The sequence below is a fragment of the Eleutherodactylus coqui genome, chromosome 2 (genome assembly GCF_035609145.1).
Source record: "Eleutherodactylus coqui strain aEleCoq1 chromosome 2, aEleCoq1.hap1, whole genome shotgun sequence".
In the NCBI taxonomy this organism is placed as follows: Eukaryota; Metazoa; Chordata; class Amphibia; order Anura; family Eleutherodactylidae; genus Eleutherodactylus; species Eleutherodactylus coqui.
This window is the reverse complement of record NC_089838.1, coordinates 146823191-146837240: the sequence shown is the minus strand read 5'-3', so window position 1 is coordinate 146837240 and position 14050 is coordinate 146823191. Positions and strand designations below refer to the sequence as shown.

At 41.8% G+C, this 14050-nt stretch overlaps 1 protein-coding gene across 2 annotated transcripts in view; it reads right to left on the bottom strand.

Annotated features, from left to right (window-relative positions):
* NELL2 (neural EGFL like 2) overlaps positions 1-14050 on the bottom strand; it is a 258773-nt gene that overhangs the window by 5697 nt on the left and 239026 nt on the right. For both annotated transcript variants that reach the window (XM_066591718.1, XM_066591719.1), the window contains 3 exons: positions 9481-9674; positions 9202-9378; positions 6407-6631 (listed from right to left, as the gene is read on the bottom strand). In XM_066591718.1, coding sequence (XP_066447815.1) covers positions 6407-6631; positions 9202-9378; positions 9481-9674 — 596 coding nt within the window. The remainder of the gene's footprint in view (positions 1-6406; positions 6632-9201; positions 9379-9480; positions 9675-14050) is intronic.

Sequence of the window (14050 nt, the reverse complement as noted above, 5' to 3'; positions counted from 1 at the left end):
CTTCCAGAATGTGCGATAAACATATTGCCACAGGGTTTCTACATTATCTAAAATGCTCCAAACACCTCTCCCTTCACAGTACAAAGGTGTACATTGTGTACTAGTGGCAGGGCTTCACGTGTCTCTAAAATGATATATATACAGTATAAAGCAGAGCATGACGCAACTAGCAGGCAAGAGTGCTTTATGGAAGGCCATTATCTCAGCGGATTGCTAAAAAATGATTTTGCAATACCTTTTGTTATTGAGCTGGTTCCTATCATTCAGTCAGTACATAAGACTATATACCTCTCTAGCTTGTGTTTTCCCCATTTCTCTCAATTTGCTACTAGCTTTTCTATTGTTATTGAGTTGATAACAGTAAAAATGCTAATTTAAGGGTGCATTCACAGGGCCGAGAAAATAGTGCGAGTTTGTGCATTGCAAGATACAGAAAATGCACATGAAAATACAACCCATTATTTGCTAGATGGAAAAATCGTAGCATGTTCTATCCTTATGTGAATCTCACACGAGAAGAGAACATGCAGATGTGCGCCCTCCCAGACACCGCATACGTGGTATGTCCGTGTGCTGTGAATCATGCCTGAGAATGGTGTGCATGATTCACTCTCGCTTATATGAATGTACCAGAACTTGATCTCCTCCTGAAGAGTAATATTACCTACAGAAAGAGAAAGAGGTAACAGCTTGAGAAAGACCCATGCATAGGGTCGATACGTAGCTGCTGCTTGCCTCACCTGTGATGTTATGCACTGAATAAAGAAGCAATCTTTTAACGGATGCTGCCTGGATGACTTCTATTTTCTCATCTGAGTAATATTACCTGAGAGACCCATTTAAAAAAATATGACTTGGGTTGCCTACATATGTCCGGATTTGGACTGCAGAGTCCGCGATAGTCACCTGCACAGCATGTTCTTTTTTTTCGCGTGGGCGGCTTCCATTGAGGTCAATGGAAGCTGTCCAACCTGTAGCACTTCCGCAATTGACATTGACATTTCACGTCATTGCCTAATGACGGCGCAGGAAAGGCAGGAAAAAAATCTGTACTGCGCATGTCTGACGGTGAGTCACCAGCTGGGCACATGGTCAGAGTCCGCTGCGGTCTCTCCCATGTGGAATCTGATCTGCTAGTGTGCAGGCGGCCTCAATTGTATTGTTACTTTTACTGCTTCATACAGTATGTTGTATTATAACTGTTTATGTATATAACTAACAAAATTCACATACACAAATGTAATAATAAACAGCCAAAAAGACAGCATTAGGCCGGCTTCACACGGCCGTGACGGGCTCGCGGCGGAGCCCGTCACAACGCCCCCCCCCCCCCAGAGACCCCAATACTTACCTGCGGATCTGGTGTCCTACGTCCCGCATGATGCTTCGGCGTGACGTGCCACAGCGTCCCATGACGCGCCGACCGCGTCATATGACGCGCCGGCCGTAGGCGGGGAAGCGGTTTCACACTATCTTCCGCTGTGCTACAGTGGAAGATAGCGTGACAGACGGCTTTGATTGACTGCAATGGAAGCAGTCCGCGCGTACACCCGCGGCAAATAGAACATGCCACGGGTGAGGTCGGGTGATTTCACGGTGCGGAATTCCGCACCGTGAGCATTGAGCTATTAGGTTCAATAAAACCTAATAGCTGCAGGCAACGCAGCGGATTTCCGGAAATCCGTCCGTGGGAAGGAGCCCTTATATTGTCTATCCTTATCAGCTATCTTGCAACAGCAGGTTTTGGACCAGATTAACTCCTATCCAGAGGCGTAACTTGAAGCTTCTGGGCCCCAATGCAAAATCTGTAACAGGACCCCTTTATTTATACTACTAGGCTTACTATATAGAGAAGATAGGTCTTATGGGCCCCAAAGCAGCCGCATCTCCTATAGTTGCGCCCCTGCTCCTATCCACATACCCCCTTTGTCGGGGTTTGTTTCAGAGAACCCATTTAAAGGGCTTTTACCAGAATATCAAGTTATTACTTATCCACAGGATAAGGAAAAATTTTCTTATTGGTGGGGTTCTCACTGCCTAGACCCCCACCACCACCACCACCACCAATCTCAATCAATGGGACTGCCGAGCACCTGAGCCATGTACCTTTGCAGTATTTTCGTCACCCCCATTGAAATAAATGAAGCACTGCCAGCACACCATGCAGAGTGATGTCATTGTGGGGAAAGAAGCGACCCCTGCACTAACAGGAGTGAATGACACAGGAGTCCTGTTCTTGAGATCAGTGGGGGTCTCAGTGGTGAAACCCCCACTGTTCAAGTAGTCCCCTATCCTGTGAGTAGAGAATATCTTAATATTCTGGTAGAACCCCCTTTAAAGCTACTTTTAGCTATTATCTACAAAGTAATAGATACTTTAAATATGCTGATATGCAAGATCTTATTGCATGCTCTCTATAGCCTACTGGTAAAGATGTAGCAATCATTAGCATGACTGGCACATCGAAATATCAACATTGTACAACATGGCTGTAAATCAAGTTAAATTATAATGTGTTAAATGTCAAAGTAATGTTTTTTTATTAGTACATCTACTACTGATTGTAACCAACACTGTTGAAGCCATGTGTGCATAAGTGATCTCCCATGCATATGTCTTCTTTTATTAGTGCAACCCCAATTCCAAAAAAGTTGTGACAAGGTGTAAAATGTAAAGAAATGTGATATGTAAATCTCATCTAACCACATTTTATTCACAATAGAATATATATCAGAAGTTGAAAGCGAGACATGTTTCATTTCTTTAAAAAAAAATTAACTCATTTAGAAATTGATGGCAGCTACACATCTCAAAAAAGGTTGGGACAGGGTTATCAAAAGGTTGGAAATCTAGGTGTTACTTATGAAAAACAGCTTGATTTTCTACTAAGTAACATGACTGCGTATAAAAAGAGCATGTTAGAGAGGCAGAGTCTCTTAGAAGAAGAGATAGTCAGAGTTTCACTAATCTGTCTAAAAATTGTGGAACAACTTCAGAAAAATATTCCTCAACATATAATTACAAAGACTTTGAATATCCCACCGTCTACAATACATAATATCATCAAAAGATTCAGAGAATCTGGAGAAATTCATGTGCACAAGAGACAAGGCTGACGGTCAGTAATGGATGCTCCAGATCCATGGGCCCTCAAGCATCGCTGCATTAAAAAAGGCATGACTCTGATACAAATCCCTGCATGGGCTCAGGAATATTTCCAGAAGTCATTATCTGTGAACACAGTTCGCTGTGCAATATACAAATGCAAGTTAAAGCTGTAGCATGCAAAGAAAAAGCCATATATCAACACAATCCAGAAATGCCAGCGTCTTCTCAGGGCCAAAGCTCATTTAAAATGAACTAATGGAAAACTGTTCTGTGGTCAGATGAATCAAAATTTTAAATTCTTGTTGGAAACTTACGGAGTCCTGCGGACTCAGGTGGAGGTGGGCCATCGAGCTTACACATCTTGAAAGGGCGTATCAATGCTGAGCAGTCTACAGAGGTTTTAGAACAACATATGCTCCCATTCAGATAACATCTCTTTCAGGAAAGACCTTGCATATTTCTGCAAGACAATGCTAAACCATATACTGCATCCATCACAATAACATGGCTTTTCATAAGAGTCCGGGGGCTGAACCGGCCGCCTGCAGTCCAAACCTTTTACCAATAGAAAACAATTGTGCATTATGATAAGAAAAATCCTGCAAAGACGACCCAGAACTGTGGAGCAGCAGGAATCCGACATCAGATAAGAATGGGTCAACATTACCCTTCTAAAACTCCAGCAATTGGTCTCCTCACTTCAAACACGTTAACAAACTGTTGTACAAAGAAGAGGAGATGCTACACAATGGTAGACATGGCCCTGTCCCAAATTTTTTAAGATGTGTTGCTGCCATCAATTTCTAAAGAGTTCATATTGTGTTAAATGAAATGGAAAAATGTCTTCCCTCCACCTTCAAATGTGTGTTTTCTTGTGACTAAAATATGGATATACAGTAGGAGATTTCAAAATCATTGCATTCTTCTTTTCTTTACATTTTAAACAGTGTCCTAAGTTTTTGGTTTTGGGGTTGTATTTATGTGCTGTATTGTTTAACACCACAGGATATACATACTGGTACATACATCCTGGGTGCATACATCCTGCTCCATCCATGACCTTTGTAAGCTGTCTTTGACAGCTGACACCCAACTACAACAGCCATGACCAACGTTCACCCTTTAAATGCTGCTGTCAATTCTGACAATGGTAGTTGAGTGGCCTGATCGCGAAGTGCTATCCGGTTGTCATGACAGCTGGAGACCTTCTAGGGCCCCAGGGCTGCCATGCAGTTCTACCTATGAAAATGGGGCCTTAGTCTGTTTTAATAGAATGCAGACAAAAATACCACAAACTGCAGTACTGAAGTATTGCAGTATATGGTATAAGCTATTAATTGATTGCAAGTTCACATACCCTGTGGGGACTGCAAAAGAAATCAGTGGCAATAACATTTTTGTTTTATTGTAAAAAAAATAAAGGGTATTGAACGTTAAAAACCCATCTCCCATATTTATAATAATAAAATAAAAACAAAAAAACACCCCAAAACATATTTGGTATCACTGAGTCCATAAAAGCTCAATTTAGCAAAACAATGGATTATTTATCCTACATGGTGAACGTTGTTAGAAAAAAAATACAAAATATCACAAGAAAAAAATGTAAATGGAACATGTCAGCAACTTTTTGTAATTGAATCCAAGTGTAGCGTCGCAATGTATACATTGCTGCATTTAATATAGTGCTTTTGTTTTGTCTCATATTAGCAGTATTACCTGAGTAATGTGTGACCAAACTTCTCCCACACTATTTATAAATGATGCAGACCATGCCTCTTGCAGGCAAAATTCCCATTGAAGAGGAGAACTTTGTGTGTAATACCAAGCCTGGCCACTGCATTGGGAACGGAGCTGTCTGCATCCTGCAGAAATCAGCTCAGTGCACAAGGCACACCAGTCTGGAGAACAGCTGATCACTAGGTATCCTGGGTGGCAGACTTCCACCAATCTACTTACTATTGATAGTTTACAACTGGACAACCACTTTAAGAACAGAGTCATTTTTTTTCAATCGAGTTATGATATTTTGAAAGTGGGGAGGAAAAAACAAAACTAATAGCCATGTCTCCAAGGGGTTAAAGACCAAGTGGAACAGCTGAGACCACCAACCAGGGGCCACAGCAATTCTCTCACTGTAGCTAACCATGCATATGCTCTGTGATATTATAGTGTCAGTTGAAACCTTTTTGTTTGTGTTACTCAATACTACTGAGGATTATAGCCTCGGCTGCTTTTTATGTTTATGTTCACTTCGACCACCTGCGAAGCTAAGTGGGTTTTGCAGTTTCTTGCCATAAAGACGTAATGGCATAACTTTAAAGGGATTTTCCAAATTACTGAGAGATTTGGCAGAGTGACTAAAAACATCAAACTAAATTATATTCACCGGTCTAATTTCCCTTGGTGTAACGCTGCCGCTCCTGCCCTTACTGCTGGGTTCAGTTTACATTAGCTGCAGCCCTTGAGCCATATACGGCTCAGGACAGTAATTGGCCCCTGCACCACAATAATGGCTATCACAACTTCCCTGTGCTCCAGCTCTGGTTCCCGATCTCACATGGAAGTTATTTTAATTTCTACACACACAAGCAAAGGCAGGGACCCAGCGCTTCTCACTGTATGGAGACTGGATGGCAGCCGGGAGGGAGAAGCTGAGCTCTATGTACTGACCAGATGCTGGCCAACTTTTTGCTTCACTGTCTCCTGTGCAGCGCTGGTCTGAGCAGTGGGACAGCGCCAGGAGCGGAGTGAATCTGCTGATGCTGAGGACCTGACCTTCCTCGTATAATGTACTCTGACTCCCTGTGCATCCAATCTTATGAACTATGACCTACTGTGCCCCCCACTACTGTATACTATAATTCATATATAGGAGGGGGCAGATGGGGATCATACTGTAGTATATAGGAGTGAGACATGGAGGCATAGGGTGGAAACAAGTTGAACTAGATAGTATGTTGGGCTGAAAGTAGACAATGTCTATGTTACTATGGGGGGTATATAGAAAAGTGGGTCTATGAGCCATCAGCTACAATCAAAGGTCCATAACTGCCTATATAACAAGAGAAACACAAAGCAAATTCTTGACCATCATTTAGAAAAGCAAAAGATTAGAAATCTGTTGTAAAGTTGGTGTGAATAATAATGAATCTCTTACAAGACATACTCCATATGCTTTTATAGTTAGTGTCAAGCACTTTTGCCTAGAAGAACAATTTTTTGTGATCTTAGGTGATTTTTCTGGAGCTACAGCCTCCAGCATATGTGTGAATACACATAAAATCCATGCACTTACCTTGCACTGACAGAGGGTGCACTCCGTGCCATGCTTAATCCAAGAAGAGCCGGTGAAACGAACTACATTTGTCTCATCAACACATGTCTTTGTGATGTCGTTGCGTATTATGTCAGCTTGGCAGGGATCATTGATGCAACGTGGACAGCACTCACTTTCAGGAACCATGCTAAATTCACAGTCAATTTCTGGGCAAGGCAAAGGCCAGCAGTCTACTTCTCCTTGCTACAAAAAAATAAAAAAAAGTTATTATAGCATTTTATTCTGATTTATTAAACATTTGAAAATCATCTAAAAAATATTTTATTCCAAGATACTATTCAACCCCCAGCAAGTATCATACATGCTGCCTATCGCAGCTAATAGGACCCAAGATACTTCACGAGTTCAAAGTCGCCTCACTGTTTGTATTCTATCTTACCCAGCCTGAGTGCAAGGAACAGCTGCCAGTAATCAGCTTGAGAATAACATGTAACAAGATAGACGAAAGTAGAACACTTCCATAATAGCAGAATCTTCTGTATTATTTCATTACACGTTAAAGTTCATGACGCAGTACAGGCTTACACGTTTCAAACTATACACTAGTTCTTGGTCCCAGCACTCACAATATGAAAAACTGATTGCTGTAATTAGTCCTTATGGTTTTAAATACAATGTAATTAGCATAAGGGTGTAACCTTACACCAGCATAAAATAATTTTAATAGCATACTCAGTGCAGGTGGCTTCTCCTCTTTTCTGTGCTCACTGTACTACTGCTGTGAGAGGGGGGAAGTAGCAGTCTGTGCACTGACTGAGAGAAACATCCACAGCTGCTGAACTGTAAGTTACTTAGACTCTTGTGCTTATGGCCTGACAATCATAGGGAGCGGGTGACACTAGTATGCCCTGTGCCACATAGGAGACACATATATTGCAGCCACCAAGAGGGGACACTATCACTGTGTAGAGCCAGTATCTATTGCATGGTGGCTGCATTATTTACAGTTGGTTGCACAAATAGGACCAATTTTCTACAGTGAAAAATCCAAACCAAAATCTGCTTTAGAAACCGGGTCACAATCTGCAATGTTGGTGAGGAGTTTGACATAGGTTTTGGCATGGATCCGTAGCGGATTTCACCTATTCAATATAAGGGGAAAAGTGTGCTGTGGATTTGCGGCAAAATCCACATCAGAAACCCCACCATTGGTGTGGATTTAGACACAGATTTTGCTGCAGATCCGCAGACTATTTCATCCTTTCAATAGAAGGGGTAAAGTATGCTGTGGATCTGCAGCAATATCCGCATAATTTTCTACTATGTGTGGACATACCTATAGGGAGCATTCAGAGAGCGGTATTGAATATGCTGTGCGATTCCGTTGGGGTTTTTTTTGCGACAGGTACAAAAAACAGCACTGAGACTGAACCCACAATAGGAAACTAACTGAGCCAATCTTTTGTATTACAGAATCAGACACCACTTTGCGGCACATTTTACAATGTTTCCATTTATTTCTATTATATTTGGAGTAAAGAAAAGTGTAGTCAACTATGATGTTCTATACTCCAAAAAAAATTGAAGCAAACAGAAACCTTGTAAAATAAAAACCAAATTTTAATATGGGGCCCTACGACTTTTATGTACACTCCTGCCCAGTCGCATCACTATCTACAATATCTTTTCCTACTATAATGTTATTACCCTTATCCTAATGTTTGGTTAAATCACTCCTCCAACTTTATAATCATCTTCATCCCCCTCACAGAACCGCACCCTCCCCATTGAGGTGAAGCTCATCCCTGCTGTAGAGCCTATAACAAACAGAAAAGGCGAACCAGTTCTTGAAGAACCCAAATCTCTTCTTCCAACACTAGTTCTTCAGCCACTTGTTTGCCCAGCGTTGTGGCACAAGTAACATTTTGAGGCCCTTACCCCGAGATTACTAACGTGTTTACATTGTCTTATATTAATTTTTTCCCCAAAAGAGGCACAGTGTCTTATTTTTGTGAGGTGTCTTAATAATTACCTAGCAGACATCGTCCCATCCCTCTCGCTACTCTCTAGGCGCTGTGGCAATCTTCCGTGTCACCCTCAGTGTTGAATGAGCATTCTCTTCCTGGTAATGTGGGTTGAATACCCTGCCTCCAGCAAGGGAATGCTGTGATTGGTTCAGAACAGCAGCCTGATGTCATTGAATGGTTGTAATTGGTTCACCGAGTGCCGGCTGTGATTGGCTCAGGCTGTGGTCCTGAGCCAATCACAGCATTCTCTTGTTGGAGGCGGGGTATTCAACCCACATAACCAGTAAAAGAATGCTCTTTCAGCGCTGAGAACAACAAGGAAGAATACCGGTGCGCCTGAAGAGCAGTGAGAGGGATGGGGACGGCCCTGCAAGGTGAATTTTTTTCTTTTTTCATGTGGTGTAGCTAGGGCTTATTTTCAGAAGAGGGCTTATATTTAAACCCACCCCTCCGAAAATCAGGGTAGAGCTTACTATTGGGAAAACATGGTACCTGGGTTCCTTGAATCATGTTTAATGACCTCTCTCTATTGTTGTGAGTGGTGGCAATGTGCACCATGGCTGCTGGGTTTTCAGCCCCTCCCAGTTATCTGTAAACTAAATCATCAATACAATACAGCAAACAGAAGACCTGGAGCTAGCGGGGAGCAGCGAGAGGCGAGTATAAGCTCATTATTTTATTGCTATGGGGGACCTGTTTTTACAAATTTCTTTTTAGCTCAGAACCCCCTTTAAAAAGATAGAAAGCTGAAATTGTACAGAATTTTCATTTTTCTCCTGCACTTACCAAGCATCTACACTGCTGACAGTTCTGTACCCAGGTGTCTCCACTTTTGTATGTAATGTCTCCACTTTGATGCAGGCATTGACTGCTGAGTCGTGGATCACATTCAGGACAGCAAAATAAGTCAACTGTTGGATTTTCGCAGTCACAAACCATACGGCGACACATTACCAACCCCACCTGTGGCAATAGAAAAATAGATTAATTTACCTATATATTAGTAGCATCAAAAAGCTAATGAATAGAAAGCATTTAAATGTCAGAGAAATCAGTTTAGCTAACCTGGCATGAACATACTGAGCACCGATCGTTTTCCAACACCCAGATCTGCCCATTATGCTTGATTTTCCCCTCATGTATACAGTCTCCAGAACAGTTTTTTCCATGTGGACAACGGCAATCATATCCACCATCCAAATTGAAGCAAACAGTATCATTACTGCAGCTGTGTCTTCCCGTTGCACATTCATCAATGTCTATAGAAAAAGACAACAGTCACTTCCATTAGCCCGGAGTTCACTGTATATAGTAAGATGCGTCATTTATCTTCTCATATCAAGAACATTTACATTGTAGCATTTTTAGAAGTGGTGTCGGTTGCCCATTTTTTTATTGATTTTTTTTTATATTGACTTATTATCCTAATTATTTAATAGGTCACATTTAATCAGTTTTATTGACTTTTTTTGAAAAATACAACAAATATGAAAACTTATAATAAGGGGGAGGGGAAATAAGGTATCCAAAGATGCATCCGACATACAATATCAGTAACATTAGCAAACCAGAGGATAAAATTATCTAAGAATAAATAAAAAACAATTCAAGCCAAATATGCTGACTCTAGTGTGAGTGAAAGCAAATATGGGAAGGTTAACGGAGGAACAACAGACAGAATATGGCAATAATATTCCCTTATGGAAGTGGCCTCTTCATGCAGGAAAATGTTCCCTGCTACACTGCAAAAGTTGTTCAGGAATGGTTTGAGGAACATGACAAAAAGTTCAAGGGGATGCCTTGGCCTCCAAATTCCCCAGTCTGAATGCAATAGACTAGAGCATCTGCAGTTTACAAAATTTTAAGGCTCTGCTGCTAAAGTCTTGGTGCCAGATACCACCGGACACTTTCAGGGGTCTTGTGGAGTCCATGTCTTGACAAATGCAAGCTTTTTTGGTGGCATGAGGGGAATCTGCACAGTAATAGGCAGGTGGTTTTAGTGGAATGGCTGATTGGTATATGTGCAGACTAGAGATGAGCGAGCATTGTCCTTAGCGAGTACCTGCCCGCTAGGAAGAAAAGGTTCGGCTGCTGGTGCGGGTGACAGGTGAGTTGCGGCAGTGAGCAGGGGGAGCGGGGGGAGAGAGATCTCCCCTCCGTTCCCCCCCGCTATCCCCCGCCGCTCCCTGCCCGCCGCCGGCAGCTGAATATTTTCTTCCGAGCGGGCAGGTACTCGCTAAGGGCAATGCTCGATTGAGTAATTGCCCTTAGCGAGTATGCTCGCTCATCTCTAGTGCAGACACATTATTCTAGATAGTTCAGACTAGTAAATGACTTGTAAATACTTCAGCTCTTTAGATTGCACACATCAGCAAGTGACTGCAGCTCAGGGAGATGGGGTGCTTATCTGTCAGTGTGAGAGCATGGAGAGGGCAGGGAAACCGCCATTTGTGGTGGCAATAGAACTGCATATATTGAGGCAATGTGGATAGCAGTTTTGCATAGAAGATCATAGAATTATCCTGTGCTAAATATTCACAATTGCTTTGAATGGTTTAATTTGGTGATTAATAGAATTATAGGGCAAATATTCCTAAAGCAAGTGCTTTCTATTTGTTTTGTACCTAAATATACAGACCAGGCAGGCTGGTTTAGAACAGAACTATAACGTAAGGGTTCGATCGATACAAATAATTGCAGTAACATTTACATAAAAGAAAGCCAGTACTATTTCATTGAAAGTTTATAGTGCGCAGTAAATATAGCTGCTGCAAGGCACATAAAATGCATCAACGGATTAGAAAAATCAGATTATTAAAGACATACACAGGAGGTAAATAAAAAGAAGTTCACAAGACCGTCATAAAGTAGACCTCTAGACCTATAATAAATGACTGAAGCGTTCAGATATGAAAGACAGGTAGTTTTTATTTGTATTTCAGAATTGGATTTCCTATGGGTTGCTTGAGTAAGCAAAAAGCCCATATGGAGAAAATTAAATTTTCAGTCCAGCTATTAGACCAGAAGATCAATACAGAGTTTTAGTGCATGCAATACGAGCTGACACTTGGCTTATCACATATCATCAACAGTAAAACTCCCTACTGTGGTCATGGCTTTCACTTGATTTAATCATTTTGTCACTTTCTTTTAAAAAAAAGTAAATTCATAGTTCGAAGGGTAAGTACTACAGCCATGCTGTCCTGCAGCTTGTAGTAGAAACTAATGGCATATCACATCATACAGGGATTCATTTGTTAAAATGCGCATTTCGAAAGCTGGTCTTAAAATAATCCCTGCCAGCTCACAATGTGCCTAAAATATGAAGAACCGCATCTCTCTTTATACATATATATCGGATGCATCCAACACCTTCACTAGCACCATAGGGATCTACATCAGCTATGAGCTGGAGTAGATTTTTGGTATAATTTACACCAGTTTCTGACATATATTACAGATAGTCCTCTACTTGCGAACATTCGATTTACTAATTTTGCAAGATACGAACTATCTGTTCTGCACATTAATATGTAATGCTATGGCATTACATCATGCTGTGCAGGGACCGGAGAGGCTTCTATCAAGCCTGATAGAAGCCTGTCCGTTCAGATCGCGAGACACTGTGTGGTTGCTAGGCAGCCGGGGGCCTTCTGAAAGGCCCTAGGGCTGTCTATGCAGAGCGCCTAGCAAGCCGTGCGCTTGATGGGCACTCTGCATAGGCAGCCTTGGAGCCTTTCAGCAGGTCCCCGGCTGCCTAGCAACCGCACAGCGTCCCGGGATCTCATCGTGGGACGCTGTACGGGCCCCCTGAACGTCGGGTGCAGGCTGTTTCTTACAGCGGGCACCCGGCGGCAGCAGTTCGAACGAGCCGCGCCGCTCGTCAGAACTGTTAACACTTTAAATACCGCTGTCAGAGCGGTATTTAAAGTGTTAACAGTTCGGACAAGCAGCGCGGCTCGTCGGAACTGCTGCCACCGGGTGTCCGTTGTAAGAACAGCCGGCACCCGACGTTGTATGGAGCGGGATCCACCTGCTTACGAACAAATCGACTTGCGAACAGGTTTCTGGAACGGAACCTGTTCGCAAGTAGGGGACTATCTGTATACATAAATGTGTTGGCATGCGGTTGCCACACACCTATCCTGACCACCCATGCCATGTAAAATAGTGTAGAGAGCAAAAGGTCACACATTTTTTATGCAAGCAGGCCTTGCTCCAAATTTTGAGACCTGTATGCCCCTTTGAGCTTTATAAATCTCTCCTGAAGTGTACATGCTAGTGAACAACGTTTAAAATCCTTTTCTAGTAGAATCTGAAATTCTTATGTGGGGTAGCTCGGGTAATGAGCCATTCACCTATATAATCACCAACAATGTCTGTTCCCACTCAAGGACTACAAGCAGAGACCTTGAAAACCATCAACAATTGTGTTTATAAAGTATACTATATATCCGATGTATACGAGAATATTAAAGTATACTACAATATTGTTCAGCTTTATTATATGACCAATGGGCCTACCTGAAACCAGAGAACCCTTTACCAGCAGACTACAAACTGTCACTTAGGGCACATGCTGACAGAGTAGCAGCTTGCAGTTTGCTGTTGGCAGTCATTACAATTTGAAAAGCCTATGCACATCTGAGAGAAAGGAACATTTTCTTTTACAATTTTAGACTTCTTCAATAAATATTGTTGATTTTCTTTTTTATATTCACACGAAATGCTTTCATTTTGGATAAGTCTGACATTAAGTGTTCTAGCTATTTAGAAAAAATCATAGATTTGGTGGCTGAGTAAATGTAAAATCAAAAGACAGGAGCTCGGCTGGTCATAATGGCAGTCGCTGTTACCATCGGTAGCCCGCACTTTTCTTTTTAGTATCACTCCCTGTCAGGTGGGAAGCAAATGTAAGTTTCCCCATAGGGCTCTTCTTAGTTTGGGCGTGAATACATTAGGTGGGAGGTTCCCACAGCTCTCTATCAATCAGGCCTGATATCACCCAGTGACCATAAGTAGTGGGGACCACCCACTTGACGCATTCACAGCTCTGGGAACTGAAACAAAGGAGGATCTATACAGGGGAAGAGGAGGGAGTAGAGAGAAAACAGACATTGTTGGAGTAAGCAGGGCCGTACGGGGCTGCAAAGCTATATAGCTGACCCTGCTGACATGAGGACATGATAGGGTCTCTTTAAGACAACTGCAATGAGCTTGCAGCACTGAATTGGTTTATGAGATAAGTAATCAGATAAGGCTAAGCTGCTATGTAAGAAGGGACAGAACACTGTATGTATAGTCACGCTGGTTTGCGAATATTGTCGAATAACACTTCTCAACAGCATTTTTGCATCTGGTGTGCGATATATCAATTCTTATGGATTTTTGTGTATAGAATCCGAATTTACCTTTAGAAATGATGTATTACGTAAGGTTTGTGTGTAATTTAGATTTTTTCAATTTTTAAAAAAAGGTTTTTGCGATCATTTTCTAGTGAATTATTTATATAAAATTAAATCAGTGACTAAGCTAAACTTATTTTATTTAAATATAATACACAGTGGATGAAGTTCTAAAAATGGTCACTAGATGGCAGAACAATGTATTTGAGCAGGAAGGTTACTGACATGAG